The following is a 22,433-nucleotide window of genomic DNA, read 5'->3' on the forward strand; positions in this document are numbered from 1 at the left end:
TCAGGGGCGGGGCGGGGCGGGGCTCACGGCACCGCCCGGGGGGGGGAGGGGAGGGCCCGGTGCTCGGGGGGGGGGGGGCACCGGGAGGGGGGGGGGGCACCAGAGGCGGAACGGGGCCGGGGGGGGGGGGGGGCCGGGAACCGGGAGCGCGGATCCGGGCTGGGCGCTGCCAGGCGGCCCCGCACCCCCCCCGCCCGCAGCGCGGCGCTGCCCGGGGCCCCTCGGGGCCGCTCCGTCCCGTCCCGTCCCGTCCCCTCCCACCGGGACCCCGGTCCGCTGCCGCGCCCCCCCCCGGCCCGCCCCGGCCCGCCCCGGCCCGGAACCCCGCTCGCGGTGCGCGTTTCCCCACCGGCGGGCGGCGGAAGTGCCGTGGCGGCGGCGGCGCAGGGAGGGAGGGAGGCGGCGGCGGCGATGGCTCTGCCCGGTGCCCCCGCCCCGGCCCCGGCCGCGGCCCCCGCGCTGCCGCCGCCGCCCACGGTGCTGATGTCGGTGCGCGTGGCCCTGGAGCAGCCGCCCCGCCGCCCGCCGCCGCCCGCCGCCCTGCTCCGCCTGCAGCTCAGCCTGGAGCCCGCGCCCGCCGGGCAGCGCCGCTTCCGCCTCGGCCTGCGGCAGGCGGAGGAGGCCGGCGGCGCGGTGAGACCCGGGGGGACGGGGGGGGGGACGGGGCGGGGCGGGACGGGACGGGAAGGGAAGGGAAGGGAAGGGGGGGGCGGGTGGGGGGGGGGCCCGGTGCCCGGTTCCCCGGTTCCCCGGTTCCTCGGTTCCCCGGTGCCCGGTCCGCGCGGGGCTGCGGGTATCCGGCAGCAGGCGGAGCCCCCGCTGTGCCCCCCGGGGGCGGTGCGGGGCCGGTGACCCCCGCGCCCCTCACAGGCACCGTGCCCGTGCCCGGCCGCTTCCCTGGTGCCCGGCGGCGCGCTCGGGCCTCGTTCCCCGTGGGCCTCGCTGCCCGGTGCAGCACCGAGCACGGCTGCCGGCTCCCGGTGGCTCTCGGTGGGGCCGGGGGTCGCTCGCCACGGACCGGTCCCGGAGCCTTGGGGCTGCCAAACTGGCCCTGGTGCCTCCCCCGCTCCTCACGGGGAGCGGGGGCAGAGGCGAAGCAGTGGCGGAGCCCCCGGTAAACGTGTGCCGGTGCCAAAGGGGTCTCGGGGAGCTGCGGGTGCCTCCAGCTCGGCCCCTCTCAGCCCCCCACGCAGCACCTGAGGACGACCGGAGGCGCTTGGCCTCGCACCGGCCGTTCTCGGCCTGTTTGGGGCTGTTCCCACGGCACGCGGGGCCAGGGCTGCTCCCCGGGGACCCCAGGGGCAGGGCCGAGACGCTGGAAGCGGGGCGTGAGGGGGGGTCCCACAGCCCACGGGGGAACCGGGCCCGGTGCTGTTCGCCCCGCGGCTCGGGGACGCCCCCTGCCCCCGGGGTGTTGGTGCTGTGGGCGCAGGCATCGGCTGCCAAAACAGGCGTTCGGCCTGAAGTAGGGAGCCAAAAGAGCAGTGGCCAACCCGGCACCTCGCGAGTCTCATTTTAATAAAACAGAGAGGGAAAGAATGGATCCAAAGGGTTCGGAGCTGTTCACACGCTCAGCTCAAAGCCGTTTGCGTGCCCCAAGCTGCTTTGTGAGCTCTTCCTTCTCTGTCAGCCCTCCCGCAAGGGCGCCAGCTCTGAGAGCAAAGCAGAGCCTGGTGCTGTCTCGCTGTGGGAGCTGTGATCGCACCCAGCGAGCCAGGCGTGGGTCAGGCCGTCCACGGGAAGCCCAAATGCAGGCGGACGGGCGAAACGATGCTGTGCTGGCAGAGCCGTGACCCGGGACGATAACACACTTCTTTATGGTCGCCGTCCCTCTCAGGCAAACAGCACTTTGCTCCAACTCTCTCGCTGGGCAGGGAGACGTCGGCTTTCTCCTTTGTTTCCCTCCCTTGTAATGCCGGCGATGGGACGGGGCAGTGGCTGGAGGCTCGGCAGGAAGCCGGGCTGGGCCCAGGGGAAAGGAAACCGGCGGCGGTTTCGCCGCCTTCCTCCCAGCGCCGTGGCGGTGCGGCCCCGGTGCTGCGCAGGGCGGGTGGCGCTCGCCGCCTTCCTGCTCGCCGTGGTGCCGGGGGGCTGCAGGGCACCCGGCGGCTGCTCCCGAGGTGCTCCCGCCTCGTCGGAGCCGAGAGCGACCCCTGAGCTCGGAGCTGGGCCGGGCTGCGTGAGGATGGGGTCTCCTGGCCAGGATGGGGTCTCCTGGCCGGGGGCACGCTGCCGGTGCCCGTCGGGAGCGGGCAGCGCAGAGCTGTGCGTGGAGGGGCTGCCCCCAGGTTTGTGCTGGGGAGGGAATCGCCCCCCAGGAGCCCCGGTCCGAGGGCAGGGTCACAGGACGCGGGGCTGCTTTGGGAGCCGGGGACGGGGCCTCGTGCAGGGTCAGCATTCGGGGCTCGTGCCGGTGAGGGGAGGGACGTCCCCGCGTCCCCTGCGCCGTGCCGTAGGGGTTGTCCCTGCACCGGGCGCATCGCTCGCACGCGGCGTGCCTTCCTCCTGCCGTGACCCCCCCGCCGTTCTGCTACCCCCAGAGCATCGCCGAGTACGACCTGAAGGACATTTCCTACACGGTGAAGAGCCCCACGTGCCACGAGCTGGTGGTCTTCGGCTCCCTGGACGAGCCGATGGTGTTCAACTTCGAGGAGGAGCGGGAGGCGCAGAAGTGGTGGACGATCGTCAGCAGCTCCCTGCGGGAGGTGCAGAAAGGTCGGTGCCAGGTCCCCGGGGGGGGGACGGCCCCGTGGCGATCGTGTGCGCCGAGCGCTCCGTTCCTGGCGCCTGGCCTGGGGCGGCCGGCGTGCCCCGCACGGAGCGGGCCGAGGGGCACAATTTTAATAATTGTTATTTTAATATTGTTCCAAATAATTGCGCGCCCCACCAGCTGCTTCGGGGAGCGGCGCCGTGCTCCCAGGGAGGCTGGAACCCTCTGCGGGACCTCTGAGGGGCTCCGTAGGCTCCGAGCGCAGACGCACGCCGTGTTCGGAGCCCTTCCCAAGGCCCGCTTGCCCTGGAGCCCGAAGGAACTCTGAGGGCCCCGTTGTGGTGTGGCTGCGTGTTGTGGAGCACCCGGGGGGCAAGGAGCCCGCACAAGGCAGGGCGTTGGGGTGGGAGGGACGCTGCTCGCTGGGAGGCAGAGGAGAGCAGCCCCGGCGGGGCTGGGGGGCGCAGAGCCTCCTCCCCTCCATCAGGGCAGCCCCGCGCCCTCAGGAGAGCAGCAGCCACGTGCTCACGGACAGCGGGCTGCCCGCTGCTGCCTGACCTCGGTGAGCCCTTGGGATGGGGTTAGGGTCGGCTCTGCCTTTGCCCCAAGCTGCCTTGCACAGCCCGGGGCTCCCCGTGGAGCTGCACGGGGACGGCCGCGGGTGGCGGTCACCGCTCGGGGCAGCGGCACTGCCCTGCTCTGATGCACAGGATCCCAGAGTCACCGAGGTTGGAAGAGACCTCCAAGGTCACCCAGCCCAACCTCTGACCTAACACTAACAAGTCCTCCACTAAACCATATCACTGAGCTCTATATCTAAACGTCTCTTAAAGACCTCCAGGGATGGTGACTGCGCCACCTCCCTGGGCAGCCCACCCCAGTGCCTAACAACCCTTTCAGTAAAGAAGTTCTTCCTAACATCCAACCTAAACCTCCCCTGGCGCAACTTGAGCCCATTCCCCTCGTCCTGTCACCGGGCACATGGGGGAACAGACCGACTCCCCCTCGCTGCAGCCTCCTGTCAGGTACCTGTACCAATGCCCCCTGCTCTTCCCCCAGCCTCCGACAGCAGCAGCACGCTGGCGTCCCAGGCCTCGTCCCTGCCCGCGGCGGCCGGAGGCAGCTCTGCAGATCGGGACCCGGAGGAGGCTTTGTTCTCGGAGCTCTCCAGGAAAGGTATCTGAGGGGCGAGGTTTCTTGGCTCCTGACGCGTGCCGGGAGTTGCCGCAGGAGACGAGGGCTCCTCTCCAGGTCCAGCCGCTCCCCGGTCTGGGCCGACAGTTTTGGGTGCAAAGTCCGAGTCCTGTGGGAAGGAGTTCTCTGCGGGGCAGGGGTGGGGGCCGCGCATCCCGGCTCTCCAGGGGCTCCAGAAACGCCCTGTGGGGCTCCCACCCGCAGCTCTCTGGCCGTGTGCCACGGGGCGCTGCTCAGCTGCTCCTTCCCCCTCCGCCCACCGGCTGCCCGGCAGGCAGCACACGGCCGGGGAGCCTTTGCAGAGCTCCTGCTGCTCACCGGAGCTGTCTGGGTCCGGCCCTGGTCAGCTTCCCGGTGCTGTTCTGGGCTGGACGCGAGGCTGCGCCGCGCGGTGCCGCTGCTGCAGGGCTCTCCCTCCCGCCCCTGCAGAGGACCTGGCGCTCCAGCTGGCGCAGGCGATCGAGGACGGCGACGAGGAGGCGGCCGCGCAGTGCGCCGTGGCCCTGGCTCGCCAGCAGGCCGCCCTCAGCATCCTCCTGAAGGAGTCCAACTACCCCGCGGACGACATCAGGTGAGCCCCGCTGGCCGTGGCGCTCCTGGTGCCGGCGTGCGGGCGCCTTGTGCTCCTCCGTGTCCCCTCCCGGGCCCTGGGGTGACAAGGCAAGGGGCGACGGTTCTGAACCGAAAGAGGGCAGATTCAGAGTGGGTTTAAGGAAGAAATTCTTCGTCATGAGGGCGGCGAGGCCCTGGAGCAGGCTGCCCGGAGAAGTCGTGGTTGCCCCATCCCTGGAGGTGTTCATGTGGGCTGGATGGGCCGTGGGCATCCCGCTCCACTGGGAGGTGTGCCTGGGTCAGACTGGTCAGACTGGGTGACCCGTAAGGTCCCAGACCGTTCTGTGAGCTGCCCCAGGGGGAGCTGTGCTCGCCTGGATTAAATTATGGATGGGGAAGAAGGGCAATACAGAGCCGTGGGGAGCTGTGCTCGCCTGGATTAACAAATTACAGGTGGGGAAGCACGGGAATACAGGGCCGTGGGGAGCTGTGCTCGCCTGGATTAACAGATTACGGATGGGGAAGCACGGGAATACAGGGCCGTGGGGAGCTGTCCTTGCCCCACAAAGTGGGGCCGGCAGGGAAGCCAGCACCCGGGGGCGTGCGTGGGGCCAGGCTGCGGTCGCTGCCAGCTCAGGCAGGGCCGGCGGCCTCGGGCAGCTCGGGGTTGTTAGGAAAAGGCGAGGGAGCGAAGGGCAGGCCCCTGCCCGTGTCGGATACGGGGCGGGGGGGTGATCAGGCACGGAACAGCCTTTGCAGGAGGACGGGGGGAAAGTTTAGGGCTCTGGTGAGAGAGAGGCTGCGGGGAGGCGGTGAGCGGTGCAGGGCAAGGAAATGTTTGTTCACGCGTCCGGGAGCAGATAAACCGAGAGGCCGAGTGAGCTTAGGAAGCACCAGATTTAAAGCAGGTGGAAGGAAAGATTTTTTCACACCGTTTCTAAGCACATGGTGGAAACGGCTGGCACAGCTGTTTGGAGGCAACAAAAAGAAATATGTCGATGTACAGACTGAACAGAATCGGGGGAAAACAGGTCCCACGTGCCTGTTAAACACGAGGTGCAGCCGCCAGCACGCGCGCGGCAGGGTGCTCCAGTTCCTGCGGCGCGCTGCGCGGGGCTGAAACACCGGCACCGGGCAGCGCGTCGGGGCTGCGGGGGGCTCGGAGCCGTCGGGTGTCCCAGCCCCGAGCCGGGCGGGCGTCCTCTAACGGCACCTTCGTCTCTGCTCCAGCATGAACGTCGGCGTGGAGGACGCGACGTCTTCTGCCAGCATCGTCCTCAGGGTCCAGGCTCACACTACAATAGCGACACTCAAGCAGCAGGTACGGAGCCTCGCCAGCTGGGCACGGGGCAGGGTCTCGGGGTGCTGAGCCCCAGGAAGGGCCCTGGAGCCCCGGGGTCGGGGCAGCCCCTTTTCTAAACGCTTGTGCCTGCTGTGCCGGAGCTGGGCTTCCCGCCTGCTCCTCACCCTTTGCGGAGCTGGTTCTTCACCGGTTCTCCTGCCGGCCCATGCGTGATGGTGTGGTACCAGCCCCCGCCGAGCCCCACAGCGGGGTGGGAAGCTCCCGGGAAGGTGTGCTGGGGATGCGGTGGGCTTACCTCTGAGCTTCTCCCGCCGCCCAGGTGTTCCAGGATTACGGGTTCCACCCCCTGGTTCAGCGGTGGATCATCGGGCAGTGCCTGTGCGTGGATGAACGGACAGTTTCCTCGTACGGCATTCGCAGGGATGGGGACACGGCCTTTCTGTACCTGCTCTCGGCGAAGAGGGCCGAGCTCACCCAGCAGCGCTACGAGGAGGACCAGGCGCAGCTCCTGCTCAACTCCATCGCCTCGCTCAGCGACAGCGCCGGCGCCGGGGAGCAGCGCAAATACAACACCCTGCCCAGCATGTCCCCCAAGAAAGGTCCGGTTGCTGCGCCCGTCCCTGCGGCTGGCGGGCAGGAGGGGCAGCCCGGATCCTGCCCGGATCCTGCCCAAATCCTCCCCGCCTTCACGCGGCGTGTGGTCTGCTGGTGCCAGACCCTGCGGGAGGGAGGGTTTGGGGCGCTGCTGTTGCCTCTGCTCCTGTGTGGGTGAGGACAGGCGCGGCCCCGAATGGGGTGTTCGGAGTTCTCCTGGCCCTGGGCCCGCGCTCAGACCTTGCCGTGCAGGTGCTGAGGGGCTGAGCGGCCCCTTTGGTGCTGAGCAGAGCCGGGCTCTGGGTGCCGATCCCCTCGGCCTCAGGAGCGCACCGCGTGTCCGCGCTCTCTGTGCCGAGCACGTTCGGGGGGCTCTGTCCCGGCTCAGCCGTGCCTGGCTGCTGCCCCGTCTCCGTGCCGCGGTCGTAACGCGCCGGTGTCCCCGTCTCTCCTGCAGCGTGGGGGAGTGACCCCAGCAGGAAGATGGACATCAGTGAAATCAGCCAGCACCTGGACATGATGCAGATCGGCGACCTTGTCAGTAACCAGCCACCGTCGGCTTCCGCTGCCGCCTCCCTGCCCTCGCCGGTGCAGGTGGGTGGCCCTGCGCCCCCCGGGCCCTGCTTCCCCCTGCACGCTGTCCTGGGTGCTGCTGGCCGAGGGTGCCCACTTCCCCAGGCCTTGTTCCCCCCTCCCTTCCAACGCGCATTTCCCGGCTCCTTCACCACCTCCGCGTTCTCCGCAGGCGGGCTGGTCGTGCCCCAAGTGCACCTTCATCAACAAGCCCACGCGGCCGGGCTGCGAGATGTGCAGCACAGACCGCCCGGACGACTACGTGGTCCCCTGCAGCTACAAGCCCGACGAAACAGAGCTGTGGAGGATCCAGCAGGAGCAGGAGGGGATCCTGCAGTACCAACAGGTACCGGGGCCCGGGCAGCAGCCACTCTCCCTGTGCCCCTGCCGGGCAGGATCGGTCCCCGGCAGGGCTGGAAGGCGTCTCGCGGGCGAGCGGATCCCGCGCCGTGCTGGGAAGCGGGCACAAAACCGCGGGTGGCAGCAAAGAGGGGCTGCTGCAGCCCCTTCCTCGTCCCCCGGCGGGGCAGGCGGTGCCTGCCGCTGGGCGCGGGGCTCGACGACGTGCTGTGTTGTGAGCGTGGCGTGCGCTGGTGTCTGTTAGGGGTGGTCACTGCTGGCCCTGCTGCATGCTGCCACCTCACGGGGCTCTGACCGGTGTCGCCAGCGCCTGTGGCCACCCCAGGCGTGGGTGGCAGCTTCGGGCAGGGCAGGGCAGGGTCCCAGGACGGTGACGCTGCGGGAGGCACGCAGCACGCGCTCTGGCTGTTCTTTCTCTTGCCTGCTCACGCAGCGAGGTGCGTGTCAGCCGCTGCACACAGGGAGCTGTCGGGCTGGGCTGCGCTGTCTCTGCTGGAAGTTGCTTCCTGCAGGCGTTGTAGAATCGCGCGTGGGGCTCTGGTGGGAGCCCCCTCCCTGCTGTGGGGCGCACTGTGGGGCGCGGGGGCATCCGGCTCAGCCACTGACCGAACCTTCTCTTCTTTCTTTTTTCTCTTGTGCTGGGACCCCGCTAGGAAAAGGGAAGGAGAGAGGATGGCTCAGCTGCACACTGCGTCTTGGGCTCGGGTTCCTTGGATGACTTCATCCACCTGTCCTCCGAATTCTGCTAGCCGCCCCGTGCCTGGCCGACCCGGATGCCCCCTCCCGCCCCCTCGGGCAGGGCCCAGTGCCCGCCGCGCCCCCCCCGTGCGCTCAGCGGCTCCGCCGGCCGCTGGCCACCTGCGGGTCCGGGCTGTAGACACGGCACCTCCCCGCGGGCCAGGGGCCCGGCTGGGAGCTGGGGAGCGCAGGGTCCTGCCCCACGCAGGGGCTGGGCTCCCCTGGGAGCAGGGAGCACAAGGGGCTGGGACCCTTGGTTGCGGGGTCGGACACTGCAGGGACGGGGCCAGGCTGTGCCCATGGTGCTGGCTGGGGGGGAGCTCTGTGGGCTGTGAACCCGGCCCCCGCCAGACCCCTGGGGCTGTGCCGGACGAGGGGAGCCTTGGTGTGCCGTCGGGGCTCTGCTTTCCCCCTGGCCCCCCAGCCCTCCACCTGGACACAGCCCCTGCTACCAGCAGCCCCGTTGGGCTCGCGTGCGGGCTGGGCCCCCCCTAGAGTGGCGCTGAGTGGAGGTGAGCGTGGCCGTGCTCGTGCCACGTCCCCTTTGTGAGGGCTTCAGGGCAGAGGCAGCAGCACTGGGGGAAGCGGTCGGTGCCGTGCAGTGCCACAGTGGCTCGGGGGAGCAGTGTACCAGTGGCCCAAGGAACCGCGGTGGCCCTGGGAGCTGGATGGGGTCACGGCAGCAGGGCCAGCCCCCAGCCCTACAGCACTCGCTGCCCTGCGTCACGCACAGTGAACTCGGTGGTTCCCCGTTGTACTGTGTGGGCTCACCCCGCCGGGCTGGGCTGCAGGGAAGGACGGGCCCCTCTGCTCCGTGCGTGGCCGCGCTGCGACGCTGCAGGGGTGCAGAGAAACCCTTCCCCCATTAAAGCCTTCTCCCACCCGCGCCGCTGTGCCCTCTGCTCGCGCCGCCTTCACTGAGGGGCTGCCCGGGGGGGGGGCTGCCGTTCTGGGTGGGTTTCATGAAATTAAACGTCAGAGCAGTTGATGGGGGCTGGCTCACGGGACTGCACAAGAGCAGGGGCGATGGGGCCATCCTGAGCTGCCCGCACCGGGCCTGCTGCTGCTGCGCCACAGTCGCTTACGCCAGGGCAGGGCTGGGCTGGGGCTGGGCTGGGGCTGGGCTGGGGCACGGGGCAGGCGAGTGTGGTCCCTGTGTGCGCACAGAAACGCTGAGTGAACGGGTTTGGGGCCGCAGCGCTCCCTGAGCAGGGGGTGAGGTCAGCAGCAGCTTGGACACAAGGCAGCACCGTGTGCTGGGGGCCCAGAACCCCCCCTTTGCACCCTGGGCTGCACCAACAGCAGCGGGGCTGGGGGCGAGAGGGGGCTCGTGCCCCTTGGTCCCACTCTCCCGAGCCCCCCATTGCAGCGCCGGGCCCAGCGCAAGGACACGGAGCTGCCGGAATGGGGCCGGGGCAGCTGCGGGGTGCCTGGGGCTGGAGCAGCTCCGCCGTGGGGCCGGCTGAGGGCTGGGGGTGCTGGGCCTGGGCAGGAGAAGGCTCCGGGGGCACCCCCCGGCGGGCTGCGGTGCCCAAGGGGGCCGCAGGAGAGCCGGGGGGGCCCTTTGTGGGGACGGGAGTGACCTAGGGGGTGGCACCCTGCCCGTGGTGGGGGCGGAATTAAATGGTCTTTAAGGTCCCTCCTAACCCAAGCCTTCCTACGACTGTGACAGGACGGGGGTGACGGCTTTAAGCTAAAAGAGGGGGGTTAGAGGAGACATAGGGAAGAAATCTTCCGTGCCGGGAATGGTGAGGCCCTGGCCCAGGCTGCCCAGAGGAGCTGGGGGTCCCCAGCCCGGGCAGCGTTACCGTCGGGCCGGACGGGGCTGGGGGCAGCCTGAGGGGGTGGGAGATGGCCCTGCCCGTGGCTGGGGCTGGACGGGGTGCTCTGTGAGGGGCCCTCAGACCCAACCCGCTCCGCGGTTCTGCATCGGACGTGGGGAGATGGGGGCTGCATCGTGCGCTGGCCTCAGCCGCACAGAGACCTCTCAGGGCTCCGCGTCGCCTCCCCGTGTGGCCACCAGCCCCGCGGCCTCCCCGTGAGCGGGGCCCTGCAGGGGCAGAGTGAATGCGGCCCCCCCAGCCCTGCCCCAGGGACCTGCCCGGGGCGCCCGGTGCCGGCAGAGGGGGCCTGGGGGCGCGGGGGCTTGGCGGGGGCCGGGTGGGGGCCGCTCTCACCCAGCCGCTCCCTGCCCGCAGGCGCTGGAGGCCGAGCGGCTGAGGAACTTCCAGCAGCTGCTGCAGCTGGAGGAGGAGGTGCTGGTGCCCAACCGGGAGGTCCTGGAGTGTCGCATCTGCTACCAGCAGGTCGCCCCGGGAGAGGGGGTGCTGCTGCGCGAGTGCCTGCACAACTTCTGCAGGTACCGCGGGGCCGAGCGGCGCGGGGTCCGGCCTCCAGCGCCCTGCCCCGGCGGTGACGGCGCGCCTGTTCCCGCAGGGACTGCCTGCGCCAGGTCATCAACTACAGCGAGGAGCCCGAGGTGGCCTGTCCCTTCCGCGACGACTCCTACGCCTGCAGCAGCCACCTCCAGGAGCGCGAGATCCGGGCGGTGAGTGGCGCCCGGTGCCCGCGGGCAGCGCCGGGCTGCGCGGGGCCGCGTCCTGACCCTGCCCCGTCCGCAGCTGGTGTCGCCGGAGGAGTACCGGCGCTTCCTGGAGAGGAGCCTGGTGCTGGCGGAGCGGCGCACGCAGAACAGCTTCCACTGCAAGACCACGGACTGCCGCGGCTGGTGCATCTACGAGGACTCGGTGAACGAGTTCCGCTGCCCCATCTGCCAGGCCCTCAACTGCCTGCTCTGCAAGGTGAGCGGGGCAGCCGCGCGGCCCCCTTCAGCGTCATGCCCGGGGGTGTGCGGCGGGGCTGAGCGCTGCACCTCTGCCCCCCCCCAGGCCATCCACGAGGGGAAGAACTGCCGGCAGTACCAGGACGACCTGCAGCTCCGGGCGCAGAACGACGCGGCCGCCCGGCAGACCAGCGACATGCTGCAGGTGGGAGCACCGCGGGGTGCCGGGGCTGACGGGGAGGGTGCGGGGCCCGTCCTCGCCTCCCTGACTGCTGCCTCTCCCCACCAGACCCTGGTGCAGCTCGGGGAGGCCATGCACTGCCCCACGTGCCACATCATCGTGCAGAAGAAGGACGGCTGTGACTGGATCCGCTGCACCGTCTGCCAGACCGAGATCTGCTGGGTGACGAAGGGGCCGCGCTGGGGGCCGGGGGTAAGCACGCCTGGGGGTGGACCCCCCCCCCCCTTCCCTGCACACCAGTCCCTTCCCAGGTCACGGTCCCCATCCCTGGTCACAGCGGGGTCTGGGGGCCCAGGACTGGGTGCTTTGGGCCCCCCTGACCCGCTCTCCTCCCCGCCAGGGACCCGGGGACACCAGTGGCGGGTGCCGCTGCAACGTCAACGGCCAGAGGTGCCACCCGCGCTGCCAGAACTGCCACTGAGCGCCGGCCTGGCCCAGCCCCGTGGGACGGGGGCTCCAAGCAGCCGGGCGGGAGCCGTGCTGCTCACCCCGGGGATGGCCCGGGGGGCGCTGGAGCTGGCGCAGCTGCAGCGCGGCCCCAGCAGGGCCCAGAGAGACGCTTGAGAGACGCTTGCAGTAGCAGGGGTGGCGGCAGGGCCACGTCCCCCTCGAGGCTGGCGGCAGCCGGGGATGGACAGGAGGGACGCGGGGCCGGAGGGGGGCGGGCAGGGGCCAGGCCCCACGCGGTGCCGCAGGGCCTCCACGCAGCCTCTGCCGGCAGCGGAGCTCCTCGGGTGCGAGCGGCGCGTCCTGGCGGTGCAGGGCATCCCAATAAAGCTGTCTGTGTGCCACGTCCGTGTGACATCCTAGTAAAGCTGTCTGTGTGCCACGGCGTCACCTTCAGCCCTGTCACAGCACTGGGGCCTGCCTCAGCACCAGAGATGGGCCCGATGGGGTTAGCCCCTGCACGGCCTCTCCCCGTGCAACGGACCCGCAGCACGCACAGACCACACGACGCTTCCCAGCTGGCGATTCAGATTTTATTTCCACGTCCCCAAACTGTAAACACGCAGGCACCGTCCCCCCACCCCACGTGTGGCCAGCAGTGCCTGCGGGCGCAGAGCGCGATGTTAAATAACCGAGCTGCCGTGCGAGCGGGGAGCACGCGGTGCCCGCTGCACGCTCCTCCCCGTGCCCCCGAGGGGCCGCAGGGCGGAGGTGGGGGCACCCCTCTCCTCCCACCCCTACTTGGGAGGCCGGTAGACCATTTTTCTGCTCTTCAGAACCGACCACTTGTGGCGCTTCCAGTAGTAGGTGAGGGATATCAGAAGGCTGGAGATCATCAGCATCTGGGGGAAGGAAGGCATCGCGCTCTCTGCCCCCCAGGACCCCCTCTGCACTGCAAGGCTTTGGGGCCCCCTGGAGCAGCAGGGAGGGGGCAGCGCCGCTCCCCTGGGCCTCCCCCCCGCCCACCCCTCGCCCAGGCCCCAGGCTGGCTCTGACCTTCAAGCCCATCCGTTTGCGGTGGTCGTGCTCCGGCTCCGCCGCCCACCGCAGGAACGTGCAGACGTCCTTCGCGATCTGCGACATGGTGGCCGGAGTGCCTGGGGAGGGAGGAGGGAGCTGAGCACCCCCCGTGGGCTGGGTCCGCGCCCCACGGCCCCCTCTTACCGTCATCGAACTCCAGGATCTCGTTGTAGATGGGGGGGGCCATGCCGATGGCCTGCCCCGGGAAGTAGGGGTTGTAGTGCAGCCCCTCGCGCACCGTGACGCCGGCCGGGGGGTCGCAGTAGCCGGTGAGGAGGGAGAACACGTAGTCCTCGCCCCCGTGCCTGCAACGCAAACCCCAGGATGTCAGCATCGGGCCGCAGGGTGGCGGTGCCGGGGTCCTCCTCGCGTCACTGGGTCCGCGTGGGTCCGGACCCCCCGAGCCGAGTGCCCGCGGCACGGCGGCCCCTTACCGGGCGTTGACGATGTAGCTGAGGTCAGGGGGCAGCGCCCCGTTGTTGGCGGCTCGCGCCGCCTCGGGGTTGGGGTAGGGCTTGGGGAAGTAGTCGGAGATCTTGCCGGGGCGCGTGAACATCTCCCCGTTCTCGTCCGGGCCGTCCACCACCTCCACCTGCGGGCGGGAGGGCGCTGAGCCGCGGGCAGGGGGTGGGGGGCCGGTGGCGGGTGGGTGGGGGCGTCCGGGGCTCGCTCACCTCCTCGGCCAGCGCCTTGGCCTCCTCCTCGGTGTGCGTGACGCCGATGAGGTTGCGGAAGGCCAGGTACTCCATGCTGTGGCAGGCCGAGCACACCTGCTTGTACACCTGGTAGCCGCGCCGCACGCTGCGGGGGAGAGCGCTCAGTGCCGCGGCCACCCCGGGACCCCCCGGGACCCCTCTCGGTCTCCCACTGGACCCCTCTGGAACCCCCCCCCCAGACCTCCCCAGGACCCCCCGGACCCTTCTGGGTCCTCCCAGATCCCCCCCAGACCCCCCTGGTCCCTCCCTGCCCCCCCGGGACCCCTCCAGGACCTCCCCAGTCTCCCCCTGGACCCCTCTGGAAACCTCCCCCCCAGGACCCCCCAGACCCCTCTGGGTCCCTCCAGATCCCCCCGGGACCCCCCCCAGGAGCCCTCCAAGACCTCCCCGGTCTCTCCCTGAACCCCTCCGGGCCCCCCCGGTCCCCCCTCCCCGTTCCCCCAGGGACCCCTCCGGGCCCCCCCGGACCTCTCCGCCCCCCCCCCCGCAACTCTCTGAGCCCCCTCCGGTCCCCCCCGGACCCCCTCCAGGTCCCCCCCCCCAGCCCCTTGCAACCTCTCCGGTCCCCCCCGGGACCCTTCCGGGTCCTCCCCCGCTCCCTCCCGGACCCCCTCCGGGTCCTCCCCCCCGCCCCCTGCGGCCCCCCCCCGGTTCCCCCCGGCCCCCCCCGCACCTGCCGTGGTCCAGCGCGGCGAGCAGCCCGCCGTGGCTCCAGGGGAAGCCGGGCGGGTGCATCTCCAGCTCGCCGGCGCTCAGGGCTCCGTGCAGGGCCAGCGCGGCCCCGCCGCCCGCCGCCAGCGCCCCCAGCGCCCCCAGCGCCACCGCCCCGCCGCGGGGCCGCCCCCACGAGGAGGCGGCGCGGGCCTGGGGGGGGCAGAGCCGTCAGCGGGACGGGGCAAGGGCACCGCGGGGCCCGGCCCGGTTCCACCCCCCGCCCCCGCCCCCTCCCGGTCCCCCCCCCCCGCTCACCCCGGCGGGCGCTGCCCGAGGCCGCGGCGCCAGCAGGAGGCGGCCGCCGGGCCTCAGCGGGAGCCGCCGCACCGCCACCGCCGCCATCTCGGCTCCGCTGCGCTCCGCTCGGCCCCGCTCCGCCCGCCCCGAGGTCGAGGGGACGCCGCGGGCCCGCCCCGGACGCGACGCGAGCAGGAAGGGGCGGCACGGCCGGGGGGGAGCCGCCCGCGCACCGGGGGGGGGCCGAGCCCCGGGCGGGGCCGCGTTTATTGGGGGAGAGGGGGACGGCACCGGGGGGGGCGGGGGGACCGGCACCGGGGGGGGCACGGGGACAGGACCGGGGGGAACCGGCACCGGGGGGGGCACGGGGACAGGACCGGGGGGACCGGCACCGGGGGGGACACCGCGACAGGGCGGAACCGGCATCGGACCAGGGGAACCGGGACAGGACCGGGGGGAACCGGCACCGGGGGGTACCGGGACCGGACCGGGGCGGCACGGGGACAGGACCGGCACCGGACTGGAGGCACTGGGGGGAACTGGCACCGGGGGGTACTGAGACCAGACCGGGGAGTCCCGGCACCAGGGGGTACAGGCACAGGACTGGGGGGACCAGGGGGTACTGGTACCAGGGAGAAGCCGGACAGGACCGGGGGCAGCAGGGGGTATCGGCACCGGGGGGAACTGGGAGGAATCGGGACAGGACTGGCGGCACCGGGCTTACGTGCAGTGGGCACTCCCCAGTGCTTCCCCAGGGGGCTGAGCCCACCCCAAGACACCTCCACTCCCCCCCTTGTCCATGTGTCCATCCGTATCCATCTGTCCGTGTGTCCTCCATCTGTCCGTGTCTATCTGTCCCTCCATCCATGCCACGCTGTCTGTCCCTGTGTCCGTCCATGCCCGGGTGTGCGTGTCCCTGCCAGGGTGTCTGTCCCTGTGTCCATCCGTCCATGCGTCTGTCCGTCCCCGTGTGTCCATGCCCCCCGGTCACTTCCAGCAGAGCACGTTCCAGAGCAGCAGCCAGCAGGGGTACGTGAGCAGCGCGAGGAAGGGGAAGGGCAGGGCGCCGTACAGGTGGTGCTGCAGCAGCCCCTCGGCCAGCGCCTGCAGGAAGAGCTGCCAGCCCTCGGCCAGCCCCGCCGGCCGCTCCTCCAGCTCGCGGTGCAGGAAGATGCCCAGCAGCAGCGTCACGGCCGGCGTCGACAGCACCAGCAGCGCCGCCAGCACCAGCCTGAGCGGGGAGGGAGAGCGCGGCTCAGCGGGGTCCGGGGACCGTCCCCGAACTACCCCGCGGGGCCCCAACTCACCTGGGGCCGGTGGGACGCACGGCGGCGGCGGCCGGGACCATGGTGGCAGCCAGGAGGAAGCCCAGGGAGAAGTTGAGGAGGGCGGCGCAGCTCAGCTGGGCGGCCAGGTACAGCAGCGCCAGCAGCTTCAGCGTCATCCAGCCCCGGTCGCTTCCCCCGCCCGGCAGCGCCCTGCGGGCAGCGAAACGGGCTCAGCACCACGGGCTCAGCACCACGGGCTCAGCACCACGGCACCCCGCGGCCACCCCCTGACCTGTGGGCGCTGTGGGGCAGCGCCATGCCGGCCACGTAGATGGCGATGAGGGTGAGCACCACGGCCTCCGCCTCGGAGACAGGGAAGTGCTGGGTGGCCACGCGCTGCCCCAGCACCGGCAGCAGGTAGAGGGCGAGCCCGGCGGCGTGGCACACCAGCAGCGGCGGCACCAGGGCCAGCAGGCCCGGCCGCGGCTCCTGCGGGAGAGGGCAGCGGTGGGGCCGGTGCTGGGGCAGGGCCCGGCCCAGCCTCAGGGAACTGAGCCACAAAGGGTCCGCGGGCACCGGGACTGCAGGTGGGGAGGGAAGGAAGGAAGGAAGGAAGGAAGGGGGAAAAAACAAGAAGGAAAAGGGGGGGATGCAACACAGAAGCCCCCTGACCTCCGCCACAGCGTGGGCAGCCCCCTGGTCCCCGTCCCAGAGCCGCTCGGCCGAGGCCGCCTCACATTTGTTGAGTTGCATCCACAGGTCCAGGGCATGAGCGTGCAGTCAGGGAAACGAGCGGAGCTGCTCCAGCAGAGCCCCCCCAGCCAAACACCCCCAGCCCCTGGACCCCCCCTCCCACAGTCCCCTAGGACCCGGCCTGGGTCCTCCCCCCAGCAAGGATATCTTGAGGACGAGGACGAGGATGAGGAAGCCGAAGGCCGGCATGTAGACGCCGATGGAGACGAAGCGGGACAGCGAGGGCAGCAGGTAGAAGAAATAGGACTGGTGCAGCCGCTCCAGCAGGTTGTTGAGCTTCCGGAACATTCCCTCCAGCGTCCTGCAGGGACTGGACTCAGCGCGGGGCCCCCCGGCCCCGGGTACCCCCCCAAGCCCCGGGCACCCCCCCGGCCCCGCACTCACTTGCCCACGGTGGTCATGTCGTACTTGTACTGGCGGAAGCTGTTGATGCCGCGCACGGTGATGGCCTCGATGTGGTAGCGGAGGAAGAGGCCGTGGTCGCCCTGGGGCCGCCCCGAGCCCTGCTTGAGCACCATCAGCAGCAGCGTCTGCAGGCTGTGCGCGTAGGCGGGCAGCGTGTCCCAGTCGGAGCGCTGCAGCTGCGGGACGGCCGTGTCGGAGCGGGCACGGGGACCACCAGCCCCGGCGCCGCGCCGCCGCCAGCTCACCTTGCCCTGGATGGTGCAGAGCAGCCCGTTCTTCTGGCAGAAGGCGTGGAAGAGGTTGACCAGGTCCAGGTTGGGCAGCTGCCCGTTCAGCCCCTCCACCGCCACGTCGAAGCTGGTGACCACGTCGCTGCTCAGCTCCAGCGCCACGGCCGCCTGGATGGCCCCGGCGCGGCCCAGCGTCCCCGAGGACTGCATCTCTGCGGGCACCGCGACGCTCAGCGCACGGGGGGCTCCCGGGGCCGCGGCCCCCGGCCTCCCCGGCCTTACCGGTGACGTTGACGTCGTGGTAGGCCTCCAGCCAGGCCTCCATGCCCAGCAGGTCGTGCTCGTTCACCAGGAAGATGATGTCCTTCGCCCAGTAGATCTGACCTGAGCGCAGGCGTCAGCCACGGGGCAGGCTCTGGGTGCTGCCCCCCGGGAAGCCGGGAGCCCCCAGGGGGGCTTTGGCCAGCCAGGCCCCACAGAGCACAAGCACGGTGCCGGGCTCACCTCGGAAGTAGGCGGCCAGGGCCAGCATCAGCCCCACGGCCTGGCTGTTCTGCGTGCCCTCGCTGCAGGGCACGCTCAGCACCAGCGACTCGGTGCTGGCCGCGCGCGGCGCCCGCAGGATCCCGTAGACGTTGGTGCCCTTCACCATCTGCGGAGGAAGGGAACGGGCTGAGCCGAGGGGACCCCGGCGATCATCCGGCCCGGCCCCCAGCTCCACGAGGGGCAACCCGAGAGCGACCCCCAAACACTTCAGCATCGCAGCCCGCCGGGGGGTGCCCCCGGAGCCTTCTCCTGCCCAGGCCCAGCACCCCCAGCCCTCAGCCGGCCCCACGGCGGAGCTGCTCCAGCCCCGGGAACCCCCGCGGCTGCCCCGGCCCCACTCCAGCAGCTCCGTGCCCTCGCACTGGGCCGGGCACTGCAGGGGGGGGCTCGGGAGAGTGGGACCAAGGGGCACGAGCCCCCCCTCGCCCCCAGCCCCGCTGCTGCTGGCGCAGCCCAGGCTGCAAAGGGGGGGTTTCTGGGCCCCCAGCACACGGTGCTGCCTTGTGTCCAAGCTCTGCCCACCAGCACCCCCAGGTCCCTCTCTGCATTTCTGCTTACGGCCGGGCCCTCCTGGCCACCCGCTGCTGCGGTGCTCGGCAGAGCCAACCCCCGGCACCACCAAACCCCGGCACCGTCCGTGCAGGCGGAGGCCCCACGGAGCCCCCGCAGCCCCATACACGCGGCCCCTACGCACGTATCGCTCGCGGCTCTCGTCGGGGAAGGGCAGCGTGCGGGCGAAGGGCTGCTTGTACACCTCCAGCCCCAGGCCCCACATCGTCTTCTCCAGCCAGGCCACGGGGATGCCCCTGGGGAGAGGCGGGGATGGAGCCGTGCGGGGACCCCCCGGCCCCAAACCCTGCCCCGAGCCGCAGCGGGGGCGAGCGGGGGGGCTGCCCCCATTTGTCCCCAGCCCTCACCCCGCCTTCTTCTTCTGCGCGGCGAAGTCGCGGGCGTAGGCGAGGGCGCGCTCGCCGTGCGGGAACTGCTCCTCCACCATGGTGGAGCCCATGGCGTTCTCTGACATGTAGGTGCGCGGCGCGAGGGGCGGCAGCGCCATGGCCAGGAACCAGCCCAGCCCCGCCACGTAGCTCAGCACGCTGCGGGAGGGCACGGCCGTGAGGGGCGCGGGACCCCCCCGGGGCGCGGGACCCCCCCGGGGTGCGGGGCCGGCACTCACCAGAGCGGGGTGTTGAGGCGCACGACGAGGCGGGACAGCGCCCGCCGGCAGTGGGGGTCCGACAGCAGCCCCATGGCTGGGGGGGGAGCACCAAGGGGGTCCCCACAGGCCCAGGGCTGCCCCCAGGCCCCCCCCGGGCACCCCCAGAGGAACCACGGCCCCGTGCCCAAGCGCAGCGTTTGTGCCCCATGGATGCACCTGATGGCCCCACATCCACCCCGCAAGCAATCCACAGCCCCCTGCTTACCCCACAGCCCCCTGCCTGCCCCCATACACCCCCAGCCCCCAACCCCAACCCCCATGGGCCCCATACCTGCCCCACACGCACCCCATGGCTCCCACACCTACCCCCACACGCACACAGCCCCCGTACCTGCCCCAATGCACCCCCAGCCCCCACACCTAACCCCCCAGCCCCCATACCTGCCCCCCACACCCCCACAGTGCCCACACCTGCCCCCATGCACCCCCAGCCCCCACACCCAACCCCCCCAGCCCCCATACCTGCCCCCCACACCCCCACAGTGCCCACACCTGCCCCCCAAGCACCCCGCCGCCCCCACACCTGCCCAAACGCCCCCCCCAGCCCCTACACCCGCCCCCCACGGCTCCCACCGCTGCCCCCCAGCCCCCATATCCGCCCCCAGCCCCGTGCCTGCCCCCCGTGCGCCCCCCAGCCCCTACACCCGGCCCCAAGCACCCCGTGGCTCCCGTACCTGCCCCCCCATGCACGCCCCCCGCAGCCCCCCCCCGGTCCTGCCCCCCCCGCCCCGCGCCCACCTCCGGGTCCCGCCGCCCGGCCCGGCCGCGGGGAGGAGCCCGCAGGCACCGCCCGGCCCCGCCCCGCGCGTGCGCGGCTGGGGGGGGGGGGGAGCCCTGGGGGCGGGGCTTGCCAGGGGGCGGGGCCTGTCAGGGGGCGGGGCTTGCCAGGGGGTGGGGCGTGGGGCCCGCAGGGGGAGGGGAGGGGGGAGGGGAGGGGAGGGGGAGGGCTGCGTAACGGGTGTGCGAGGAGCCGGGGGGGGCACGGGGCCGGGGGTGTGCAGTGGGGGTGTGCACCAGGAGCTGTGCCCTGGGGTGTGCAATGGAGGCGTGCAAGGCGGGGGGCAGCATGTGCGTGTGAGCAAGGAGCCGAGCAGCAGGGATGCAGGGGGGTGTGCAAGGAGCCGTGCCACGGGGGGAGCGGGGGGGCGGGTGTGCAATGGGGGCTGGGTGTGCAATGGGGGCGGGTGTGCAATGGGGCAGTGCAAGGCGCCAGGCGCTGCGGATGGCCATGCGGGGCTGGGGGACCCACCAAGGGCCCAGGACTGCTGGGCCAGGCGGGTGCCGGAGCCCTGGCACCAGGACCGGGGGCTGGGGGCTGCTCCAGGGGGGTCCCCGAACCCCCTGGGGTGGGGCTGGGCACGGCTGGGGGGGTGTGGGGGACACGGAGGAGCCCCCAGCCTGGGGACACATCACGGGGGGCACTTCCCCTCCCCTCCCCACCTGCCCTCCCCTCCGTCCGTTATCGCCCCTCTCCCGTTTTTCAGCACTCGCCCCCCTCCCACAGAACGGCTCGGCGGGGTCAGCCCAAAAGCTCCACGGGGCAGGGGGACACGGGGGGGGGGGCTCCCAACCTCCCAGCCACGTCCCCGCCGCGCCCCGAGGGAGGTGACACAGCGGCGGCGGTGTTCGGGGCCGCCCTTTATTCGCCTCCCGGCGCCCCCGCTCAGTCCCCGAGCAGCGCGGTGACCTCCCGCACGTGGTCGCGCACCACGCCGTCCAGCACGGCGTGCACGGCCCTGCAGGCGCCGCTGGCCGCCTCGATGACGGCCTCCAGGTGGTCCTCGTGCAGGCGCGAGTCCATCTGCAGCAGCGCGATCTGCCCCGAGGTGGGCAGCAGCGCCAGGGCCGCCTGCGGGCCCCCCGACGCCTCCTCCACGTAGCTGAGGTCGGCCAGCGCCGTGTCCTCCACGAAGCCGGCCGAGCTGGCGCAGACGTAGTCCCGCATGGGGATGCCGGCGTCGATGACGGCCAGCGTGGCGGCGTTCACGCAGGCGCAGTAGTTGCCCCCGTCCGCCTGCAGGATCTGGGGAGCGGCAGCGCTGGGGGGGTGCCGGCGGCTCCCGGTGCGGGGCCCCGCTGCCCCCCAGCACCCCCGGGAGCGAGTGGGGCACGGCCACACCTCGAGGGGCTGTCCCTTCTCCTTTCCTTTCCCTTCATTTTCTCTTTCCTTTCCTTTCCCTTCCCTTTCCTTTTTCCTTTCCTTTCCTTCCCTTTCCCTTCCCTTTCCATCCTCTCCCCATCCTCGTCCCCCAAGGAGGAACTGGGTCCCCCCACCCCGATGATCCACAGAGGGATTGTGCCCCCTGCATCCCTGCCACCCACAGAGGGGCTGTCCCCGAACCTTGTAAAGGGAAAAACCCCTCTGTTCTCCATGGAGAGGCTGTCCCCTTCTGCGTCCCTGTGCACAGGGGGGGTGTGCTGTCCCTGTCCCCATGTCCCACAGGGGGGCTGCCCCCTCTGGTCCCCACCCCCGCGCCCACCTGCACGTAGATGTCGATCTGGGAGCGGGGGTACAGCTCGGTCAGGATGGCGGCCTCGAAGGTCTGCTTCAGGTGCAGCGTCATCTCGCTCGACTTGCGGTCGCCGTGGGGCCGCCGCTTGCGCTCGCCCGTGCTGAAGGTGGCCATGCTGTACTGGCAGTTCACCAGCGCCCGGTCGGGCAGCGCCTTGCTGCGGGGGCCGCGCATCTGGGGGCACGGGGCGGGGGAGAGGGTCAGGGGGGAGCGGGACGGGGGGGGCAGGTTGGGGGGTGCGGTGGGTTTGCGTGGCAAGGTTTTGGTAGCAGGGGGCCACCGGGGTGGCTTCTGTGAGAGGCATCCAGAAGCTGCCCCGCGCTGGGGAAGGGCCCCGCTGCTGAGCACTAAGTGACGTTGTTTGTTCTTCTGGGGGGGGAGATTTAAGCAAAGGGAAAAAAAAAAACCGCTGCCCCACAGCGGCTGGGAGAGAGGGGAGCGGGCGCCAGCCCCGCAGCCCCCCGGCGAGCGCAGCAGGGGGGCGGGGGTGCCCCGGGCACGCCGCAGCCTGTGGAGAGGCCCCAGGCGGGGCAGGCTGCCCCCCGCACCCACGGCTCGCAGGGTCCCAGAGTCACCGAGGTTGGGAGAGACCCCCAGGGTCACCCAGCCCAACCCCTGCCCTAACACTAACCAGTCCCCCACTAAACCATATCACTGAGCTCTGCATCTAGGCGTCTTTTAAAGGCCTCCAGGGATGGTGACTCCACCACCTCCCTGGGCAGCCCACCCCAATGCCTAACAACCCTTTCAGTAAAGAAGTTCTTCCTAACATCCAACCTAAACCTCCCCTGGCGCAACTTTCGCCCATTCCCCCTCATCCTGTCACCAGGCACGTGGGGGAACAGACCGACCCCCCCTCGCTGCAGCCTCCTTTAAAGTACCTGTAGAGAGCGATGAGGTCTCCCCCGAGCCCCCTCTCCCCGGGCCGCCCCCCCCAGCCCCCCCGGCCGCCCCCCCCGGAGCGGAGCCCCCCCCCCCCCGCCGGGCCCGGCCCCGCTCACCTCGTGCGGGCCGTAGACCACGGCGAGCGCCTTGGTGTTGCCCTGCTCGATGTAGGCCGAGCCGTCGGGCTGCGCGAAGACGCCCATGCGGGCCCGCACCTTGCGCAGCTCGGCGGCGCGGCGCCCGTCGGCGCGGTACCCCTCGTCCGACAGCAGCTCCAGCGCCGCCATCGCCGCCCCGGCCCGCCCCCGGCGGACTACGGCTCCCGGTAGGCCCCGCGCCGGACTACAGCTCCCGGCATGCCCCGCGGCCCCGCCCCGCCCCGGCCACGCCCCCGAGGGGGCGGAGCGAGGCGCTGCCCGGCCGGGACCGGGAC

At 71.8% G+C, this 22,433-nt stretch overlaps 4 protein-coding genes across 4 annotated transcripts; 1 reads left to right on the plus strand and 3 right to left on the minus strand.

Annotated features, from left to right (window-relative positions):
- Window positions 1-85: 85 nt before the first annotated feature.
- Window positions 86-11,842, plus strand: SHARPIN (SHANK associated RH domain interactor). The gene is made up of 14 exons (XM_080582291.1): window positions 86-633; window positions 2,541-2,715; window positions 3,770-3,886; window positions 4,334-4,475; window positions 5,687-5,777; window positions 6,079-6,358; window positions 6,811-6,947; window positions 7,099-7,272; window positions 10,223-10,383; window positions 10,461-10,572; window positions 10,646-10,825; window positions 10,913-11,011; window positions 11,096-11,239; window positions 11,388-11,842. Exons 1-14 carry the CDS (start codon window positions 412-414, stop codon window positions 11,466-11,468), a joined length of 2,115 nt encoding a protein of 704 aa, XP_080438417.1. The 5' UTR covers window positions 86-411; the 3' UTR covers window positions 11,469-11,842.
- A 163-nt stretch (window positions 11,843-12,005) lies between these two features.
- On the minus strand, window positions 12,006-14,340 carry CYC1 (cytochrome c1). The gene is made up of 7 exons (XM_080582292.1): window positions 14,200-14,340; window positions 13,904-14,094; window positions 13,189-13,315; window positions 12,949-13,106; window positions 12,659-12,819; window positions 12,491-12,591; window positions 12,006-12,336 (listed from the first exon to the last, which is right to left on the minus strand). The coding sequence occupies exons 1-7, from the start codon at window positions 14,284-14,286 to the stop codon at window positions 12,232-12,234; spliced, it is 930 nt and encodes a 309-aa protein (XP_080438418.1). The 5' UTR covers window positions 14,287-14,340; the 3' UTR covers window positions 12,006-12,231.
- A 51-nt stretch (window positions 14,341-14,391) lies between these two features.
- GPAA1 (glycosylphosphatidylinositol anchor attachment 1) lies at window positions 14,392-18,796 on the minus strand. Its single transcript, XM_080582391.1, has 12 exons — window positions 18,561-18,796; window positions 18,301-18,480; window positions 18,078-18,189; window positions 17,342-17,489; window positions 17,120-17,221; window positions 16,853-17,049; window positions 16,587-16,783; window positions 16,306-16,503; window positions 16,122-16,221; window positions 15,742-15,938; window positions 15,489-15,659; window positions 14,392-15,412 (listed from the first exon to the last, which is right to left on the minus strand). The coding sequence occupies exons 1-12, from the start codon at window positions 18,632-18,634 to the stop codon at window positions 15,169-15,171; spliced, it is 1,920 nt and encodes a 639-aa protein (XP_080438517.1). The 5' UTR covers window positions 18,635-18,796; the 3' UTR covers window positions 14,392-15,168.
- Window positions 18,797-20,220: 1,424 nt separating this feature from the next.
- EXOSC4 (exosome component 4) lies at window positions 20,221-22,325 on the minus strand. Its single transcript, XM_080582316.1, has 3 exons — window positions 22,117-22,325; window positions 21,083-21,289; window positions 20,221-20,625 (listed from the first exon to the last, which is right to left on the minus strand). The coding sequence occupies exons 1-3, from the start codon at window positions 22,285-22,287 to the stop codon at window positions 20,266-20,268; spliced, it is 738 nt and encodes a 245-aa protein (XP_080438442.1). The 5' UTR covers window positions 22,288-22,325; the 3' UTR covers window positions 20,221-20,265.
- Between the last annotated feature and the right edge of the window lie 108 nt (window positions 22,326-22,433).

This window comes from Anser brachyrhynchus (genome assembly GCF_964034855.1).
Source record: "Anser brachyrhynchus genome assembly, chromosome: 2".
NCBI classification, from domain to species: Eukaryota; Metazoa; Chordata; class Aves; order Anseriformes; family Anatidae; genus Anser; species Anser brachyrhynchus.